This window comes from Crassostrea angulata, chromosome 2 (assembly GCF_025612915.1).
Source record: "Crassostrea angulata isolate pt1a10 chromosome 2, ASM2561291v2, whole genome shotgun sequence".
NCBI lineage: Eukaryota > Metazoa > Mollusca > Bivalvia > Ostreida > Ostreidae > Magallana > Magallana angulata.
The window spans coordinates 65,518,717-65,540,625 of record NC_069112.1 but is presented as its reverse complement, the minus strand read 5'-3'; the positions used below and the strand labels follow the sequence as shown (position 1 = coordinate 65,540,625).

Here is a 21,909-nt window from a genome sequence, read left to right as displayed (position 1 = left end):
AGGAGTTAAATAGTTTTTGGAGGGAAATTCAACATTCACAATATATAACAAAACCAAACCAATATCCAATCAGAAAAAACTTAAACAGTACAAAAAATTGGAGGGAAAATGCATCTCTTTTTTATAAAAATCAAATTAAATTTTAAGAAAATCACCTTGCAATCTTAAACCCAATAGGACAAGTTCATTTTTTTCTGACCAGATCTGAACAATTCAATTCACCCTTCAAAAAAAAAATGGAAGTAATTATTATGTAAGTAGTTTTTTTTTTACATCTATGCAGATTTTATTTTATTTATTTTTGTCTTTATTTATCCTTTTAAATTTTTAATATTCATTTCTTCATTTTTTTTAGAAATGACTTGACAGCTAATAACAGCATTACCATACAGTTTACAGAAAATACCATGCATTTCACAGTCAGGTATGCATTTTATTTAAAGCAAATGAAAAAAAGGATAATTTAATATAGAAAAAAATATTTAAAAAAAACTTTTTATATAAAACAATTTTTTTTCTACCGAATGTTTTTCTTTGTTTAATTTTCACTTATTTTAAGCACAAAATATAAACTTATGTAACATTGACCCTCCTCTTTTTTATATAATTACAGTAACTCCAATCTCCCCTTAAAATCAACCAAAGAAGTAGGTACTTCTTGTGAAGGCCTACAGCAATTCAGAAATAAAGAAACACAGCATCAAGAAACAGAAGAAAAAGAAGAAGAAGAAGAAGAAGAGCAAACGGCAGAACAAATGGAAATTGACATTGACAGTGTTATATTGGAGAGGATGATTCATAGACAAGAAGAGTTAAAAGAAGAGAAAGAAGAAATTGAAAGACGTTTAACAGACTTACAATCGAGAGTTGATAACATTGAACAAGAACTTGAGGACATCATGTATTTAATGGATTAACGGGAAATTTTCGCAGTGCTTGTATAGTTTGTAGAGTTACCTCTCTTTTCTCATCATTAAGTAATTTATCATGATTTAAAAACTTACCTTTTCCACTGATGTCTAGATGTGAAATGAAAAATACCTATATCTCAAAAAAGAATTTTGTCTGATATATATGTGTCTGTATTTATCATTTCTAAAAATATTCTTTGTAGAAAATACGTATAAGGGCATTATTATTTCATCACGTTTATGCAATACCATTCACTTATTTTTTTTTTAGACATTATAACAAATGATAGCAATTATGTTCTATATATAAAACCTATTCTTATAAAAATTATGTTTTTTTTAAAAAAAATGTTATATAAAAAATATTGAACATAATTTTAATTTGTTTTCTTCTTAAAAAGCATATAATTTCCGTTATTTTTTTTTTCAATTTTCTTGCTTCCTACAGTTATTTATCACAAACCTAACTGATTAAGCATATGAAAAAATTAACTGTAGGTTGTCAAGAAAAAATCTTTCATTATACAGTACATTCGGTGGGAAAAAAAAAACCTTTTCACCTACTGTACTCGAATAATACTTTTCCTCTAATGCACACGTTTCATTGTATTAGAGACATCTTTTCGAAAAATTTGGTGGCCGTTAAAACGACCGTTGAAATATTTGAGTTTCAAAGAAGCTACTGTTCTTTTCTCTTGTCTTCTTCTTCTTCCTTCTTCTCCTTTACTTCTTCTTTCTCTTCTACTTCTTCTTCTTCTTCTGCTACTTCTTCTTTTTCTTCTTCTTCTTCTTCTTTTTCTTCTTTTTCTTCTTTTTGGTCTTGTAGATTTTGTAAGTACTGTTCGTACTTATAATCAAACATATACACTAGTCTGCCATCAATGTCTCTTAACCTCCCAGAAGGATAGGGATCCATTGCTATTTCCCAATCCCAGTCTTCATGCTCAGGGATTGGTAAAGCAGTATCCAGCCCGCTTACCGCGAATCGTTTGGTGTTAAGGGCATTTTGAAAAATGATAAAAAATTGTAACTACTCTTTAAAATATACCCTAAACTTTTTTTAATATACACCCTTTTTTAATGTTCAAGTGCGCATGCTACATCACCTCATTTTTTCATGTAATTTTTTTTATTAAAATATCTCTCTCTGTGCACAGGTAAGTACACCTTATTTTCACTGTTTGCTCAAAATAGGTCATCCAAATCGATCTATTTTTTCTAAATAAAATTCACGTATTGCTTAATATCATCTATTTTACGTTATCGATACTACAGCGCATGCTCTCAAACCATAGAATCATCTTATGGTTTCGTCATAACCTAAAACCTCCTACTTTTTTTACACATGCTCACTAAATCTGTATATTCAACCTCCCTTTCTAAAAGCAACCAATGAGAACACGACCTCTATAAATTTACTGTTCTAAAAAGTCCCCCTCTATAGGGCCTCAATAGTAACTACGTCATCACCTCTATATCCAGTCCACCAATGAGAACACGACCTCTATATTGCTACCTTTTCTAAAAATACCCTCTAGGTGACCCTAATAATTACGTCATCGCCTATACCTCCACCTCTATATCACTATATATGCTGCTCCCGTACCACTGGACCACGATACCTCTCACAGTGAAAAACCGCAGATGTCGCTTCTTCGATTAATGATACCAAACAAAGCAGTATTGTTGTTAATGTCACTTCATTCAAAGATTTACAAGCTATAAAACCAACCATTGTATTTTTTCCCAAAAACTTAAATGTAAAAAATATATATTTTTGTTCTTTTTATGCTTTGCTGAGGTTTACATTTTTAGTATAATTACAAACAGTGCAGCGCGTTATCTTATAATTTGTGAAAAAATTGATTTTTTCCTAGTTTAGAAATTAATTATATATAAAAGAAAGTGCTATTGAATGACCGTCTTTAAACGGTTCGGAATATTAAATCAGAAAGCCCACGAGCGGAAATCCTCTTTAAAGAATGATCAACATCGTTAACAGGATGTAATATATTATTCATGTTTCACAGTTTCACGGTTCCGTTTTCATAATATTTGAAGCCCCATTCTCTTTATTCTTCTTTTAAAATTATGATTATCACATATTCTCATAAGAAGTCATGCAAAGACTTAACTTTTGATTTTATTTATTGATTTCTTTTCCGATTGAAGTATTCCAATCCAATCATTGCTTATTTCAAATTATAGACCACTTTCGTTTCTTAAGATATGTACATTGGAATTCAATCCTCGCATAGAAGGTAATGTCCATATATTTGTGTTTTTTGTCTTTTGCATTTTCACTTCACCCTCAGAACGACTTGGCCATTTACATCCAAACTCGGCACAAAGCAACCTTTTGCAGGGTTCGATATTAATGCGTGTCTTGTACCGGTGAAAACAAAAATACAGACAAGGTTCATCAATATTCTTTGATGGACTTTTGGACAATTGCGTTTTTAATGTAAAGAAGTTTTCATATTAGAAAAAAACATAGATCACAGATTACAAAGCTCGCCGGGACGAGGGATCAACTTTATGGGGCATCACCTTTATAGGACCACCTTTATCAAGTTACCTGAAAACCATAGTTAATGATCGAGGACATTCATGGATACTGTTTTGACACAATATCGTATATCATTGTTAAAACATATAATAGAAATTATATTGTAATTTCATGCAGTATTATAAGATACAACGTTTATCAATACAATAATATAGAAAATGATAATGTGTCCAATGATACTTACGATATATTTATCATTAAATACATTATAAAACTGTCATCAATAATGATGCATTAAGATATTGTGTCGTATAATATGACATTGTATTGTGTTATACGTTATTGTATTTTACCACATACAACAATATCATAAAAATATTACATGTATACAATATCATATTATAAAATATCACATTATTCAACAGTGTATCATATGATACAAAATTATATATAACGATATCATATTATACAATATCATATCATTAAATACAATATTATACATTTTTCAATATCTTATCGTGTGATACACTTTTATATATTGTAATATAATATGAAACAATATGAAAAAACATCATTTATTAAACAATTATTATACAATATCGTTTTATACAGTATTGTATAATAATATACAATACTATACATAACAATGTCATAATGCAATTTATATTAATGAAAAAAATACAATAACATATCGTCTCGTATAATTTTTACAATATAATGTAGGATATTATATTGTTTCATATAAATCAGTGGTGTATCATATCATACAATACTATATCACAGAAATGATGTTATATCATTTAACAACATACACATGTATCTATCAAACAGGTTTGAGTGAGGTAGGATATTTTTTTAGCATCCTTGATAATGGATGGAGATGGACATCAGACTCTGCATCTGAAGCTATCTTTGCAGTTAATTTATATTATAGTTAAATCAATTATGCAAGCCTTTATCTATAAAACGTGTGACCTGTTCCAAAAACTAAACCTTATCAAGCATCTGAAACATATGGCTAAGATTCAGCATTCAAGCTTATCAGGTGCATCAGTATTATAAGACGTTTGGTGAAATAAGGACAGAAATAGCCAAGATATAATCGTCAGAGGCCACCTCCTCCAAATACTTTCACTTGCTCCAAAAACCTTAACCTTTTCCAGCATCTGAAATTCATGGCCCAGATTCAGCACCTAGGTCTTTCAAGTCCATAAGTAGGTCCAGATGCATCATCCATGCAGGTTTGGTGAAGATAAGGCAAGTAGTAACTTAGATATAGGACCTGGAACAAATCTTTAACCAGGTCAGCACGCCGACGCCTGGTGTATAGCATAAGCTCCCCCTGATTTTGTCTCGGTGAGCTAAAACGACGAAATGAATGTCAATTTATATTCCACAGCGGCGTTGTGATACACAGTGTAAGACAAAAACAGAAACATAGAGAAGGCTGCCTACGGTCTGTCAAAGCACACGTAATTGTCTCTGACTTAATTTACTCTTCTGACCATGAGCTGTGTCACTTTCAGCGAATATAAACCACTTCGCCAAGGTACATAAGTGAGTCCTTCATTTCTTAACGAAGTCTCCCCTCTTAGGTAAAGACCATTCGGGTTAGAACAGGAACAACTTTTGTGCCACCACCCTGAGTTTTGGGAAAAAGCACAGTTACCTGACCGAAGGTCATTGTCGTCATCCCATGTGGAGAACTTCATATTGTTTATTGGGTTATTTAATGTTGTACTCGTGAAACAGTCATCTACAATGAAAACTTAGTGCTACTTTATAAACGCTAGAGCGGATATATTTCGATTGAATGTACGTTGTATGTGGATTAGTTCCTTTGTATGTTTCTGCATAATTTCTCCAGTTTTTAAAGGGATTAAAAATTGATGCACAAAACATCTATGCGTAACTTAAACCAAACTTTACTGTGAAAAATTTGTGAAATTTGAAAAAAAAGAAAGAAGGATCTTGCCCTTGGCAAGTATAAACCATATATTGAAGAGGTTTTTTTTCAGGTAATGGTTATAATAATTTGATGATATTTTTAAAGTTTGTTAAAAATTTTATTTTAAAATTGAGCCTATGAAGTTTTCAAACTTAGTGATATATTTTACAAATAAACAAATTGGGTAACCATTAAGAATAACTTTATACCAATCATAAGTAATGCAATTTTACAGACGCATATAAAAGGAAAACAAACTCTCACCGACATCTCCCGAGAAGCCCGACAACGTGACGGTGTATTTTGATGATTCATTTCCTACGTTAAAACTGCTGTACTTGACGTAACGTGTCTGGTTGTCAAAGTCCTCCATGTCCATCCTCATCTCATACGTCCCCTGACTCAGAAGGTTATGTAGTTTGTGATTACCTGATATACACAAAGAATATGTATTTTATACATCTACAGTGAACTGTTATACAATGAGAATACGAAATAACAAAAAAGAATTAGCATAAAGTTGTATAATAGAAATATAGAATCTTTGTTGCACAATGTTATAAAAATTAAAACATACACGATAACGAAAAATATAGGATATTTCATAATTTTTATCTGAGTTATGTGTTTTCTATTCCCCAGCTTGGCGAATGGACAGAAAGCACATAAGTTGAAAAAAATATCACATACCATCCCAGATCATGAGAGATTTTTATAGGATCGCAAGTAATAAAAGATTGTTTTGTTAAACCTCGCGCTGAATATGTGATAAAAATATATATTATTCAGTGAGCTGTTATTTAACTAAAACTAAGAAGAAAATAAACACAATATATTAATTTCATTGAATAAGATAGAAAAGGGCAATTTAATAACATTTTCATACCACCTTTTATCCAGATAACAATGTTAGCTATTTCTAAATATGGATAAAAATAGACTGGAATATACGTATACATTTGTATTGCACTCTTTTTAGGATAACTGTAAATAAACTGTAATTAAATTTTACCTGATAAATAGTTGGCAAATAAATTAAAAACATACTATTATTTTTTATAAACCAGTCCGAAATAGCAAAAATGAGAATTAGGTGGTGGATACGCTGTGGCGGATCCAAGTCATTGGGGGGGGGGGGGGGTGCATCAAATTATATGCTTGCATGTTTTATTATTGAATGATTAGGTAAAAAGTATATATATGTATTGTGATCTGATTTAGGGTATCCAAAGAAATAATGATCTGAAAAATGTTGAATGAAACAAAAGAAAAAATAATTCGTTTCTTGAAGGAGAGATTTTAGTTTTGATGGATAGATCATAGGGAAGCACGACTTCTGGTAAGAAAATACCATAGAACTATCTAGAAAGGGGTAACCAAGAACGCGGGTTGACATGACGAGTTTGTCATAAATTGCAGGCAGAAAAGTTGGATTGGCAATCTATGTTTAATTTAATAAAAGATTATTAGTTACAATTTGACAGGTTACAATAATTATATGATAGTGTAGATGAAAATAACTTTCAAGAACGGGGTACCAAGGAAAGCGGTTAAAAGAATGAACGCCATGGCAAAAAGTGTCGAACGAGTTGACAAATTGACAGATGCTTTATAGCTGACAACTCAATTAAATATGCAAATACAATCGTTTTTTTTTATTTCATCTTTTAACAACAATAAACAAAAATGTGATTTACATCTATATTAATAAATGATATATACATGTATGCATAAAACGGGGATGTAGAATGTGTGTGTGTGTGGGGGGGGGGGGGGGGGGGCTTCCCAAGTACGTTTCAACAGTCTTTAATGTTAAAGTCTTATTTTATACTGTGATGAAAATTATAGTGAAATTTAATTTAAAGAATAATCAAGGGATGTGACACCAGTAAATACTTACCAACTGGTTAAATATAAAATAAAAACTTTTATCCTTATTCCGTTGAAGAATACGCGCTTGTGCGGGATATCATTAAGGTATATTTAAATAAACATTGACTAAAAAAACCCAGCTAAATACCGAGCCAAAACTCAGAGCCCAAATTTCCGAATCCGTTCTTGTACTCTGTCCAGGTTCGGTAAAAATCCTCAGAACCATCCTGACGACGTTGGAACACCTTAATAAACATATCATTGGGTAATTATTTCACGGAACAGTCTTGTTTCTCTATATTATTAAAATTTTTGTTAACGTTTTGTTTTATTTAAAATAAACTACTTGTTAACGAACATTAAATACCTTGTAACATGTATCTTTATAAATAAAATCAAAGTGCTTTTTATTATGACGAAAATATAACCCTAGAAAATTGTCATTACTGTCCATCCCCCGCCATCTTTTTCCATCTCACAGAAAACTGTCACGTGACCGATGTATGGTAGACGTACTCTGTACAGTCCACAAGGCAGGCCACAGTTGATGTTGTGCAGGGATGTACAATCCGTCGGACTGCCATTGTCTAATAACATGCAATTTATATTATTTGTAAAACGTGTGATACGTAATTAAATCTACACATCAAGCGTTTGACAAATCTGTATGAAAGTAAGTATATCCGTCCTATAAAGCAGATGTGAGATGTGATATTGGCATCGCTATTCAACCATTGAAAAGATTTATAGCATAAAAAAGGTAAATGGATATTAGAAATGTAACTGCATTTCATAGCAATAATATTTATATAGTTATTATTTCGTGCATAATTAAATATTAAGTAAAAAAAACTTTGATTCTCGAATTACACCGGCGACAAAAAGGTTATAGCAGTGATTGTGCTTAATGTCTTTCAAATGTCGTTACATTTTTTTTTTCGTTATAATGTTGTAACGCCGTAAGTGGATGCTTCGAATCTCCACCTCTAGTCAAGTTGCTTCTTAAATATATGAATCAATGTATAAAACAACCAAGTAAGCTTACAACAGCGGTATTTAACTAATGTTTTGAACTTAAAGGTATCAAAAGATCTATGATTGTGCTATTACCCAGGTGATGCAATGATAGACAACTAGATAATATACCTCGAATACAGTGAACTTCCTTACTAGAAAGCGTCACACACAGATCATCAGTAGAACATGACAGGCAATCAACTGGAATATGGCCAGTCTACAAGAGAATCAGGGTGGACGATTTATGTATCCAAAGACAGAGAGGTGTGTGCTCTAGAACGCTTGCCTATATGTTCTCTCTCCTACACAGAGGTAATAGAGCGCTTGCGAACACCTGATCTACTGAACACACCTCAGATATACATCATATACATTACAGCGTTAAGTGTGGTCTTTCTTGTGCATAAAAACTGGAACATTTTCAAAGTTTGGATCAATGAAAATTGAACCTTTTGATATAGAAATCTACTACGTATATATTTTTAACTTTGTGGTAATGAATTAAACAAGATATGGTGTTTTCACAATACGTCCCACATCTTAAACTGAGATAAAAAGGGATAAAAGCAATATCAAATTTGTACATGTGAAGGACAGTTTGAAAAGAGAGAGAGAGAGAGAGAGAGAGATCTTACCTGATCGAGTTCAATTCTAACGTAGTCAGGATTGGATTCCGTTTCGTTGATGGCCGACACGAGTTCACACAGTAGTTTCTGTTTCTGATAGTTGACTCCTCGACATAGCTTGGGTCTGTGTCTACATTCCCGGACACACTGCTGTTGTCCAATGATTCCCACCACCCGTACCACGGGACCACGATACCTCTCACCAGGGACAACCGCGGATGTCACTCCTTCGGTTAATGATACCAAACAAAGCAGTACTGTTGTAAAAGCCACTGCATTTAAAGAATTACTAACCAAAAACCAAACATGCTGTTTCATTCTAAAACTAAATGTAAAAAAATAGACTGTATTTCTGTTTTCTTTGCTCTGCTGAGAGGTTACATATTCTTGTTTTAGTGCAGCGCATTATCTTATAACTTGCAAAAAATTGATTTTCCTCATTGCTTTGTCGAAATTAATTATATATATTAGGAAGGTCTTCAGAGTAACCGTCGTTAAACGGTTGGGAATATTAGATCAGGAAGCACACGACCAGAAATCCTCTTTAAGGAATGATCGACGTCGCCAACATGATGTGATACTTTATTCATGTTCTTCTGTTTCACGTTCTGTTTGCATAATATTTGTAACCACTTTCTCTTTAATCTGTTTTTTGTTTTGTTCTTATGACTAGAGTTTGAAATGTTTCTTCTGAAGTATAAACATCAAATCATGGCTTTTTTCCCTACTATAGAACACTTTCTTTGTTAAGATATATTAGCATTGATATTTAATCCTCATTGTCATTTGCGACATTCACAAGATTGTTTCTAGTATAACGTAAATTTCAATGAAACTATGATAACTGTGGCTAAATTATTGGAAATGTTTTCTCTCGAGGTTATCTGATGAATTATGCTGTTCAGATTTTAGAAAATCTATTTGAATTGGTACATGAAAATAAAAAGAAAACAAAATCTCACCATTTACATTTAATATAAAAACATCTTGTTTATATTTTAATTACATGTATCCTCCAAAGCAGGATGAGAGATCTTGAAATGTTAAGGTTATTCGGTTTCATGTTTAAGTCACATCTGTTTCACTTTGTACACACAAATCATTTTTGGAGAGTGTGAATAAATATTAGCGTTCTTACCTAAAAACAAACGTACTGCACAGAATCCGTTTCATTGCACTAACGATGATGTTACAGTATTTCTGTCCAATAATTATTTTCAACGTAAGGCGGAAAGTCGACCATCCTGTCTTTTTAGTTTTTTTTTTTTTTTTTTTTTTTATTTGTTTTTTTGTGGGGGGGGGGGGGTCCGTAATTCACTTAAGCAAAGATGTTTACTAAAATTAAACATAAATGATCTTTACATTGGCGTTTCTCCTCTAAACACATTGTCTCGCTTAAGGTATACTTGTTTTTAGATTGCATACATGTTTACTGAATTCATTGAATGAAAATTGAAAATGAAAAATGATTTTCTGTACGGGTTAACAGAACTGCATTTCTGGTTAATATTAAATCATGCCTTAGAACAATTTACACTTTAAACAATATAAATCTAACAAAAAGTATAGTAAATAATTAAATAATATAATATTTTTATCACTTTTGGTATTCAATCAAGGATGATATATTTTGATTTTTTTTCTTATAATTGAAAAAAAAAGAAGATAAATTTAAGAACGAAGTAACAATCTTTATTTGCTTTCACTACTTTCAAAGTTTTTCTGACAGCGTTCTTATTTCCGAATTTTGTTGAGGTCTTTTTGAGTTATTGCTATTGAAATGTTTTTATCATTGTTTAATATGTAGTTCGATCAATAGACTTAAAATTATCGTCAATTAAAAGCTTGAACCATGTTTAAATGTTTCTTTTCAGGTGGAAATATCCTCCCAAGTGCCTCTATCACGGGTGAATGGATCGTTACACCTGCATTCCGATTGCCATCTATTTGAATTTATAATTCATATTAAAAAATCATTTTAAAGGTCCATGTATCGCTGAGCTGGCGAGTATTTGTTTTTATAAAAGAATCATAAAGCATAACCAAATCAAAAAGAAAAAGGTAAACAGTTCTGTAGCTGTAAAGGGAATGACATCGTTATGTTAAACGAAGACTTAAAGGTCCTAAACTCCCTGCTGTCTTACGGGAAAATAGCTTCACCAAATATAACTGTGATAAAATCAAGTTGACAAACTTTGAAATGTATGATTTGGATGTAGAGACGGCTTGATGCTATACAATAGAGATGGAATTCATTAACCACCATGTTTGTCAGCGTCATTAGATCAGTAGTGTGTCATTGATCCGGTCTATCTATGCCAACTGAGGCTGAGAACCGAGCATATTTGTAAATTCCTTTGAGAAACCCAATTTAATTATCATTCGTATATGAGTGCGTCACCACCGCTGTAAAATTTTAAATATAATAACCTAGGAAAATTGATATTATTTTTAGTTAATCAAATGATAAAATCTTCTAGAAACAGCAATCATTTCTTGCTCAGTTTCATTATCCGACAGTGGTTGTTCATAAATAGAGATGGCCTAAAGTAATACATGAAGTATTGGGCCAAGGGATAGATCGCTCACCTTAGTCACATTAGCTATAACTAACTATAATGTTATTTATATGTACATACTTTCTGATTTCCCTTTCAATGAAAAAAAAATCGGTTGAAAACTTAAAAACACTAGTATTGTCTTGTAAAGATGTGAACAATCATAGTCTTACAGATTTTGTGATACTTGAGTTTGCTTACTCGGCGTATGTGAGGAAATATTTTGTGAATTTTAAAGTTGTTTTGTTGTGTTTATCTATAAATGTATATTTTTTAAATTAAATATGATGTTAAGTGGAATAACTTCCTAATCTCCTACGGACAACTAAGGCATTTTTTACAGGTTGGTAAAATTTTATGCTAAATAATATCGGGAATTTAGATCTCATTTATCGAGTGACCCTATATGGAACATATTGCAAACTTGTTGATATTGATTTCTCAATAAAGATTGGTGAGAGGCTTCATTTGTAAAAAAAAATCGTCTTTACAATTTCCTGAAACTATAATCTACTCATGAGTATTAAATAATGTCATTGCAGTTTCCCAAGTCTATAAATCACTCAAAAAAAAAAATTAAAGAAAATTACAAAGTATTGTGTAATAAAAGGGAATCTGGAATTTAACTAACGTCGGCGCATTGGTGCGAGGAGGGGGGGGGGGGGGTAAGATAAATAAAAATGATTATTAAGTGTCATACTGTTTTCAGCATACCGCGCTGTATGAACTTTGAGATTGAATATTTCAAAAGAATAAAATCAAATTTAATCTACTGACCCGATCGTCATGTTTTAACATGATTTATTTAATACAATGTGTCTGTAAAACTCCGCCCTATTGTAAACTTCGTGGAAAAATATGCTTCTTTCAACAGACCTTCCTGACAAGAAATACCACTCCTTGTGAGAACAAAATGATTTCTAACTCACGGAATTCAGGGACTATACTGCATTGAACAATTTTTCAATTAAAACATTGTTTCAAAATATAGTTTGCTATATTTGTAAATTTGTAATATCCACATTCATTATAACCACCACATTTGTTAGAAATTTTACCAAGGAATCAACATAAAATAAACTAAATACCACCGATAAACCTGGGATATTTCTATATCCGTATTCGCACTATACAAGTTTTATTATTATACTTCCATGTTAGATACTGAAATCTGATTGATTTAGACGGAGTTGATAATCCGTTCTCTTACCTTCAGCGTTAGCAACACGCTTGGCAACGGACCGACAGTACGAATTGTTACATGCGCGTACGGTTCGCCGTTATAATCACGTCATTTCTATATAAAAGCAGTAAAAACAATTCTAAAATTAAGACATTCAGTACAATAAAATAAATAGAGCCTGTTGGGGAGGGTAACAGTTGAAATTGACATCACTAACAACAATTGTCAACCGACGCGAAGCGGAAGTTGACAATGATTTTCTCGGGGTGTGAATTTCAACTGTTACCCTCCCAAACAGGCACTATTTATATATTGTACAACTATTATTTCAAAGACAACATTTATTCAAACAAGAGTGAAAAGGAATACTGCACAAACTTTTAAGAGAAAAGCATAAGTATTAATGATCGCAGGACCCGGCTGCCGACCAGTTGAACACTATGCACATTTCTGCTTTGAAAATAATATTAAAGAAATTATTCTTCTAGGATACTTCGGAAAAACCCCTGTATTGTGCAGGTAAAAAAATCTTTTCTTTCTTTCACTTCTTCCTTCCTTTCAACTCCACGTTGCTAAACACGGTTTATCACCTGTGTGAATAATTGTTCTTTCTATCCTTTTCTTTCTTTCTCAAAAGTATGGGGTATCGTTGTATGGGAAAACTCCGCCTCCTGTCACTCTTGACCAATCCTAGACCTGTAAAGATACTGGTGACCATCAAGAAATTTGCACGCAGCCTTGACTTACATAATATTCTGCTGACCATGTACAATATACAAAAAAAAATCAATCATGCCCTGTCACTTCGTGGGAGAAGAGGTGATTTGCTCTGGTATATAATTGCATTATTTGTATCATTACTTATAATTATTATATGCAAAGTATGGTTAGTTTCAAGTTTTGAACTTTTGAACTGTATTTGTATTTTTATGTTAACGTACAGAGCCGGAAAAAATTACAAGGGGGGGGGGGGGCAGGCGGAAGCAAACCTATTCCTCCTTTCTATATTTGAAAAAAACATGTTAATGTATAATCAATCTTGTGCGAATATTTACGGTTTTAATGCATTTTTGAGAATGGATTTGAATTTTTTTTCAGATCAAACAACGATCACAATGACTGACACGTCGTCTATGCGTGAGTTTTATATATTACTGTAATTAAGGTCTTCCGTTTCCAACGGAAGACCTTATAGTGATTGTAAGGTTTTTAGGGTCTTCCGTTTTCAACGGAAGACCCTCTTGTTATTCTATTGTTTTTTTTAGGGTCTTCCGTTTCCAACGGAAGACCCTCTTGTTATTCTACGGTTTCTTTTTCTTTATTATTCTTTTTTTTCTTTTTCTGACTTTTTTGGAGCGCTATTTCTCAAAAACTATCCAACCGATTCGCACAAAATTTTCAGGATGGATAAAGCATGATCGGCGCTACATTTAATAAAATTTTTTAATGATGACGTCACTTCCGGTTTCAGATATTGACGATTTTGTAAATTTTTTAGGGTCATTTTGTCCACGCATCTCCTCCGAAACTAATCAAGGTAGAAGCTTGAAATTTTCAGGGATTGTAGATGAATGTATGTAGATGTACCCCCATGCTTCCAATGATGAAAATTGCTAAAGGCCTCCAAGCTCGCCTGAACCTGAAAATTGGCACCAAATTTTTTCGCGAAATTTTTGCACATTTTCTGTGATATCTTTTGATGTATAAATATTTTGTTATAAGATGTAATGCAAAAGTTGTTTCAAATTACACGGGCTTTCGTTTGGTATCAAGAAATAGGGACTGGCCCCTCAAATTAGGGGCCAAGAGGGCTGTAAAGTCTTCTTACAATTACTCTTTACTGAATAATAATTTGTTATTAATTATAGAAGCAAAAATGTTTATTGTTCGGCTGTTTATCTATACAGTACCATACCTAAGTCATATGTTACGTAATAAGGGGTTCCAAGGGGCCAGAATTTCAAAATTTCGATCATTAATATCTGAAAAAGGAGAAATATTTTGAAAAGCATTGTAGAACAAAAGTTGCTTAAAATAATGTTCTGTACAATATGCTACCTTAATTTTTTTTGTTATGACCCCATTTAGGAGATAAAGGGCCGGCCCCTAAAACACATTTGTAAAGATATCCTAAGAAGGGTTAACATTTCGTGAACACTTGTTGAACAAAATATGTTTAAATTTGCAAGACCTTTCATTTGATATCAAGAAAAAGGGGCTGGCCCCTCCAATTAGGGGTCAAGAGGGGTCTTAAATCTTCTTACAAGAACTGTTTACTGAACAATAATTTGTTATTAATTATAGAAGCAAAAATGTTCATTGTACAATTGTTTATCTATACAGTATCATACCTTAGTCATATATTACGTAATTAGGGGTTTCAAGGGGCCAGAAGATCAAAACTTTGATCATTTTAAAATATCTGAAAAAGCAGAAATATTTTTTAAAAGCAATGTAGAACAAAATAATGTTCTGAACAATATGATACCATAAATGTTGTTATTAGTGGCCACGGTAAAGAGTTAAAGGGTCGGCCCCTAAAATACAGTTGTTTAGATATCTCGATAACGGTTAACCATTCGTTAACATTTGTAGAACAAAATATGTTTATATTAGTGAGACCTTTTATTTGATATTAAAAAAAAAGGGCTGACCCCTCAAATTTGGAACCAAAAGGGCTATTAAGTCTTTTTAAAATAACCTTTTTCTGTACAACAATTTGATAAAAATCATAAAGCAACAAAAGAGCTTTTATTAAGCTTAATTTAAAACTGAAATCCGTTTTAAAATCGGACGATGCATTACAAAAATATTGGGATTTAAAAATTGAGCTTTCCGGAAATTTTGTTTCCACGTTCTTGGTTAAGAAAATAGTGTTATTTTAAAAGTTAAATTAACTCATACCTAAAATAATTCAAAAATTGTTAATTCGTACTTGAAGACATTCGGGACTTTTTATATTAAGTCGTTCTAGAAATTGTAAAGGTTTTTGTTAATTCGTTCTTGAAATCATTCAGACATTGTTAAGTCGTACTAAGAATTATCCGATTTTTTTTAAATTTTTTTTTTATTTTCTTTGTAGTTGGTTTTAGAACTCTGCTTCTTACAGGAGCTTTTATCTTTACTCTCGACACCACCGGAAGACCCACTCGTTGCTTTGCAACGAGCTTTGCTCTAGTTTATTATTATTATTCTTCTTGTTTTTCCTTCTGACTTCTTTTTTGCTTTATATCTCAAAAACTATTCAACCGATTTGCAAGAAATTTTCAGGGATTATGTTAAATTCTTGTTCCTTGAAGCTTGTAAAGGTTCAGTCATTAAATCACTTCCGTTTTCTAGTTACGTCATTTTAAAATTTTTCAAAAAGTGATTTTGTCCAGGACTTTTCTCGTAAACGGTGGTTTATATAGACTTGAAATTTTCTGTGATTGTAAATCTGCGGATTTATTTATGGCATTTGACCAAAAAAATGTATTTTGTCACTTCCGGTCGAAACCGGAAGTGAAACAAATTTTTCGAAAAAATGAATTTTCTGATCGAATCAAAAATGAAAATGTGTTTTGTAGAGCTATTTAAGCTGAATCTAACACTGAAAGCCGTTTTCAAATCGGATGATGCATGACAGAGATATCGGGGTTTAAAAATTGATTTTTCCGGAAATTTTGATTCCGCGTCCTTGGTTTAAAAAATAGCGTAATGTTCAAAGTAAAATTAACTCGTACCAAAAATAATTGCTAAGTCGTACCTGAACACATTCGGATTTTTTTTTGTTCAGTCGTTCTTAAAATCGGAAAGGTTTTTGTTAAGTCGTACTTAAAATCATTCGTATTTTGTTAAGTCGTACCAGGAATATTCGATTTTTTCATCTTTTTATTTTAGTTTCTCTTGTTATTGGTTTAAGAGCTCTGCTTCTTACAGGAACTTCCAGCTTTACTTCAAACATTAACGGAAGACCCACTCGTTGCTTTGCAACGAGCTTTGCTCTATTTTATAATTATTATTTTTTTCCCAGTTTTTGTCCACAAGATTTCTCAGAGATGACTGGATAGATTTATGTGAAATTTTCTGGAATGGAAGAAAATGACAATATCTCGAGGCGTTTTTTTCATTTTGTCAAAAATCGTTTCCGGTCGTCCGTTTCCTGTCCCGCGTTGAGAAAGCTTGTACCAACGAAATCTCAGAAACGGTAAACACTTGAACATCCAAACTTTGTGGGATGATAGACCTATAGTTGTAGATGTGTTTAAACTATTTTGTTTTGTTCGGCGTAACTTCCGGTCGTCACCGGAAGCACTTGAATTTTTTTTGTTTTTACATATTTAATTTATTTCCCATAGAATAAAGATATTAGTATAGATCCTTACATATGTCATCTATACAATGTTAAATAAACAAAAAAAATCTACTTCCGGTGAGATATCTCGATTATCTCAGGAAGCTTTTTTAAAACATATTTTGTACCCGCAAGTTCTCAGGTACTGTACGTGATCAAAACACGAAACTTTCACTAATCATAGACATTTGATTGAAGATGTGTTTAAACAGTTTCATTTTGTCTTCCGTCACTTCCGGTCCACAGCGGAAGAGTTCAAACAAATCAAACTGTTTATCCATAAAACTGTTTTTATTTGATAGTTTTAGCTACTTCGATGAATAATAATGTAAAATGGGAAAGTAACAAGATATAAAAAATTTAAATTTCATTAAGCACTTCCGCTTGTCCGTTTCCTGTCCCGGACAAAAAACCTTATATCGACGAGATCTCAAAAACGGTAGCGACTTCAACAACCAAACTTTGTAGGATTATAGACCTGTGTATGGACACGTGTTAACACTATATTGTTTCATCCGGCGTAACTTCCGGTCGTCACAGGAAGTACACCAAATTCTGAATTTTTGAAAATATGTTGGTTATTTAGCATGGAAGTAAAATTTTAGTTATAAAAATACAGGAGGTCATCCACAGATGGTAAAATAACCCAAAAAAGTTCTACTTCCGTTGAGACATCTAAAATATCTCAGGTAGCCTTCTTTTAAAAAAACAAACTACCCCCAAGATCTCAGAAACTTTGAGAGATCAAGACACAAAACTTGTATGGATAATGGACATTTGAATGAACATGTGTTTAACGGGTTCCATTTGGTCGTACGTCACTTCCGGTTTTCACTCGAAGTGATAAAATAAAAGCAATAAAAGGTTTTGTTTTTTTTTAAATTAGAATTTTTTTAGCATATTACTTAATGTGATGAACAATAACTTATCATAGGTAAATGTACTAAAATACGTATTTTCAATTTCTTAATCACTTCCGTTCGTTCCTTTCCGGTCCCGAGACAAAAACCATTTCTCAACGAGATATTATAACTAACAAAAACTTGAACATCCAAAATTTGAGAAAATACAAGGCAATGTATGAAGATATGTTTACTATGTTTTGTATGATCCGGCGTAACTTCCGGTCGTCACAGAAAGTACTCAAACATGAAGTTTTGTCTTTTTGTTTTGTTTATTTCTTGGGATTTCCTTTACAGTATAAATTATATCCATTTTCTGTTTACGAGAGAAATGGATCTTTTGTACAGATTTATACATGAGGAACGGAATTATTATTATTTTTTTTTTCCTTTTTTTGTCCACAAGATTTCTCGGAGATGGCTGGATAGATATTTTTGAAATTTTTTGGAATGAAAGACAATGATAATATCTCTAGGCGTTTTTTTCATTTTTTCAAAATTTATTTCCGGTCGTCCGTTTCCTGTCCCGCGTTGAAAAAGCTTGTCACCTCGAGATCTCAAAAAGGGTAGAGACTTGAACGACCAAACTTTGTACGATGATAGACCAGTGTATGTAGATGTGTTTAAACTATTTTGTTTTGTTCGTCGTAACTTCCGGTCGTCACCGGAAGCACTTCAAAAATTAATATTTTTACGCATTAAATTTCTTTTCCATAGAATAAATATAAAACTATTATTCTATACATATGTTATCTATGCGATGTTATATCAACAAAAGAATTCTACTTCCGGTGAGATATATCAATTATCTCAGGTAGCTTTTTTAAAACACATTTTGTACCCGCGAGATCTCAGAAACTATAAATGATCAAATCATGAAGTTTTCATGAATGATAGACATTTTATTGAAGATGTGTTTAACCGGTTTGATTTGGTCTTCCGTCACTTCCGGTCCACACAGGAAGAGTTCAAACAAATCGAGCTGTTTATCAGTTTAACTGTTTTCCTTAGACATTATAAGTATTTTTAATTATCAATTACGTACAAAAGGCAAGTATACAAGAAATATTTAATACAATTTACATTGAGCACTTCCGTTTGTCTGTTTCCTGTCCCGAGACAAAAAACCTTATTTCGTCGAGATCTTTATTACGGTAACAATTTGAAAAACCAAACATTGTGGGATTATAGATCTATGTATGTACATGGGTTCACATTAGTTTGTTTTATCCGGCGTAACTTCCGGTCGTCACAGGAAGTACACCCAATTTTGATTTTTTTTTTAAATATTTGGTTAATTAGCTTGGAAGTAACATTTAAGCTATAGAAATACAAAAGGTCATATACACATTAGAAATAAACAACAAAAAGTTCTACTTCCGGTTAGACATCTCAAATATCTCAGGTAGCCTTCTTTTTAAAAAAAAAGTATCCACAAGATCCCAGAAACTGTGAGAGATCAAGATACAAAATTTATATGTATAATTAACATTTGATTGAACATGTGTTTAACGGGGTTCATTTGGTCGTACGTCATTTCCGGTTCTCACTTGAAGCGTTCAAAGAATAGAAGTTTTTTTTTTAACTTTAGATTTGTTTTAATATTGTTTTATTATTTTTAATGTTTTAATATTGTTTTAATATAAACGTACCGTAGGTAAATGAACTAAAACATCTTCTTTTAATTTCTTAAATCACTTCCGTTAGTTCGTTTCCGGTACCGAGACTAAAAACCTTTTCTCAAAGAGATATTATAACTTACAAAAACTTGAACATCAAAACTTCGAGGAAAGACAAAACAATGTATGAAGATATGATCACTATGTTCTAAATGATCCGGCGTAACTTCCGGTCGTCACAGAAAGTACTCAAAAATTGATATTTTGTCTTTTGTTTTTTTTTATTTCTTTGGAATTCCTTTACAGTATATGTTATATCCATTTTCTGTTTACAAGAGAAATGGACTTTTTGTACAGATTAAAACATAAGGAACGGAAGACCTTTTTGTTGCTATAGCAACAAGAGTCTAGTAATTTTTATATTTTTGTTGTTCGTTTATTTTGTTTGTTAATTATTTAGTTTTACAAGGGGAAGGAATTGGGTTGATCTCTTTTCTTGTTCGTTTTTATGTTGTTGTTGATTTTTTTTATTATTATTTATTTAGATACCAGTCCTCCATCTATCAACGCGTCGGTAACAACTGACAACAAGCGAACATCCGCCGGTGTTCTCATTGATACTCACACTCATCGTACATTGTCCACTGTCACTCACACACAGGTCCAACGTTCATCTCGTGCCACTCGCTCACACACCCAAACTTCCACCCCAGTTGCTGACACTCATGATCATACATCTACCGGTTCTACTCTCACACATCCCCGCATATCCACCCCCGTAATTGGTATACAGGATCTAACATCCATCACTCCCAAATCTACTTCCACAGTCAACATTTCCACAGTCAACACATCCACCCCTGTTTCTATATCCCATCCTGCAGAGAAGACTAACACGACCGATTATCAAAGTAAATATGTTTATTACTTCTTGCGTTTATTGGCAATACCCATAGTTATTCTCCGATGCATTTATAATCAACGGCAAAAAAAAAAACGGTTTTAATCGCATGACCAGCGACATCATAGAGGAACACGATATTTTCAACAGATTAAAAACCTCTGTTCATGACACTAATACGGAATGGGCGAACTTGATTCAGAATCTATTTAATATTGTAATTCTGTAATATGCATGTACTCTTATTTTTTGTGTTCTCGTTTCTACATGTATTTGGATTGTAGAAATAAATGTGATATTTCGCATGTACGTGTTTTTCTTTTCCAATCTGTTCCAATTTTGATTTTGGTTTTGCATGATACGAAACCTGATGTTGTAGATCAGCATGTAAGTAGTTAATTCATTTCTTAAATTATAAATTAAGTAGAGTGGCCCCAGGTGGAGTTTAAATATAAAATATTCTATTGTGTTCATGTACAGCGTATTTATAATTATTTTTTTTTTAGTTTAATTTTATTACAGTCCAAGATGCCTATGGCCTAGTAGTCTCTGCTGTGGTTATGGTGTTCCTCCTCCTCCTGGCATGGATCCTACGATCCATCTTAGGCCATGTTGGCATTGAATGCCGCGTCCCAGTGAAGAGGGGGAGAGGGAGACGGAGTGATGTCGAAAACCCCCAGCCACGGGACGAGGAAACCCGCCCCAAAGAGCGTGTATGTACAGAAGTTAACCTTATTGATCGTAACAATAAAAAAAGACCTCTTAAAAGCCTCTCATATATAGATATATATATATAGAATAAAATTTAAAATATATTTTGTTTAACAGCTGGAAATAATGGAATCGACTGCCGCGGGAAAAACGGATCAAGACAGACCGCTGCCAACTGGGGCAAAGGGTGGCCGACCCCGCACGATGCCCCCAAAAAAGTATCTGCTGTTAACTCCGCCGTCTTACTACCTCAGATCGTAAGTCAAATGTTTTATTCCAAATGTATCTCTCTCTCTCTCTTTCTCTCTCTCTCTCTCAGTTACAAAAAATCCAGTTAAACGAAGTTGTATACTAGTTATAGTCTATGTTCTCTTTATTTTGTTTGACCCGTCATTGAATATTCTATACATTTAAAGGATTTTTCTTTGATTTTTAGCTCCAAGAAGTAAAGGACAGGAAGACAAAAAGAACAGTGCGCTATAGTCAGATAGAGTGTGCATCCTATTTACATGTTGAAAACAATTTTGATTAAATTTCATTGGATAACTATCATTGTTTGTTTAAATGAATTAACTGAAATGACAACAGTTTTGATTCGATATGACTGAAAGTAAGTCAACACCGTTCCTCTGTCAATGTCATCTAGTGGTTGATGTTTGAAAAGTGAGAAAAGCCACGTAGTGAAATTCGATCGTAAGAAACATAACCACCTGAGTTGCGTAAAAATTGGTTTGAGTCTCTCTTCACGGTCAACACACATGAAGTCAAATCTAATGTACCAAGGGTAGATATACTGAAAACAAGAATATCTTTTACTGT

General features: G+C 32.6%; 3 protein-coding genes across 4 annotated transcripts; 2 read left to right on the top strand and 1 right to left on the bottom strand.

The window, feature by feature from the left end:
• The first annotated feature begins 407 nt into the window (after positions 1–407).
• Positions 408–1,058, top strand: LOC128172792 (uncharacterized). The gene is made up of 2 exons (XM_052838539.1): positions 408–424; positions 614–1,058. The coding sequence occupies exons 1-2, from the start codon at positions 408–410 to the stop codon at positions 915–917; spliced, it is 321 nt and encodes a 106-aa protein (XP_052694499.1). The 3' UTR covers positions 918–1,058.
• A 3,045-nt stretch (positions 1,059–4,103) lies between these two features.
• LOC128172670 (ficolin-2-like) lies at positions 4,104–10,126 on the bottom strand. The gene is made up of 6 exons (XM_052838442.1): positions 8,893–10,126; positions 8,387–8,474; positions 7,688–7,827; positions 7,389–7,485; positions 5,633–5,797; positions 4,104–5,176 (listed from the first exon to the last, which is right to left on the bottom strand). The coding sequence occupies exons 1-6, from the start codon at positions 9,199–9,201 to the stop codon at positions 4,908–4,910; spliced, it is 1,068 nt and encodes a 355-aa protein (XP_052694402.1). The 5' UTR covers positions 9,202–10,126; the 3' UTR covers positions 4,104–4,907.
• Positions 10,127–12,980: 2,854 nt separating this feature from the next.
• LOC128172745 (uncharacterized) lies at positions 12,981–21,341 on the top strand. Of its 2 annotated transcripts, XR_008242323.1 has the most exons (4): positions 12,981–13,456; positions 13,723–13,761; positions 20,024–21,092; positions 21,208–21,341. XR_008242323.1 is itself a non-coding variant. In XM_052838500.1 (3 exons), exons 1-3 carry the CDS (start codon positions 13,417–13,419, stop codon positions 20,482–20,484), a joined length of 540 nt encoding a protein of 179 aa, XP_052694460.1. In that variant the 5' UTR covers positions 12,981–13,416; the 3' UTR covers positions 20,485–21,341. The 2 variants fall into 2 exon arrangements, 1 of the variants encoding a protein (XP_052694460.1); XM_052838500.1 differs by having other exon boundaries at positions 20,024–21,341.
• The last annotated feature ends 568 nt before the right edge of the window (positions 21,342–21,909 follow it).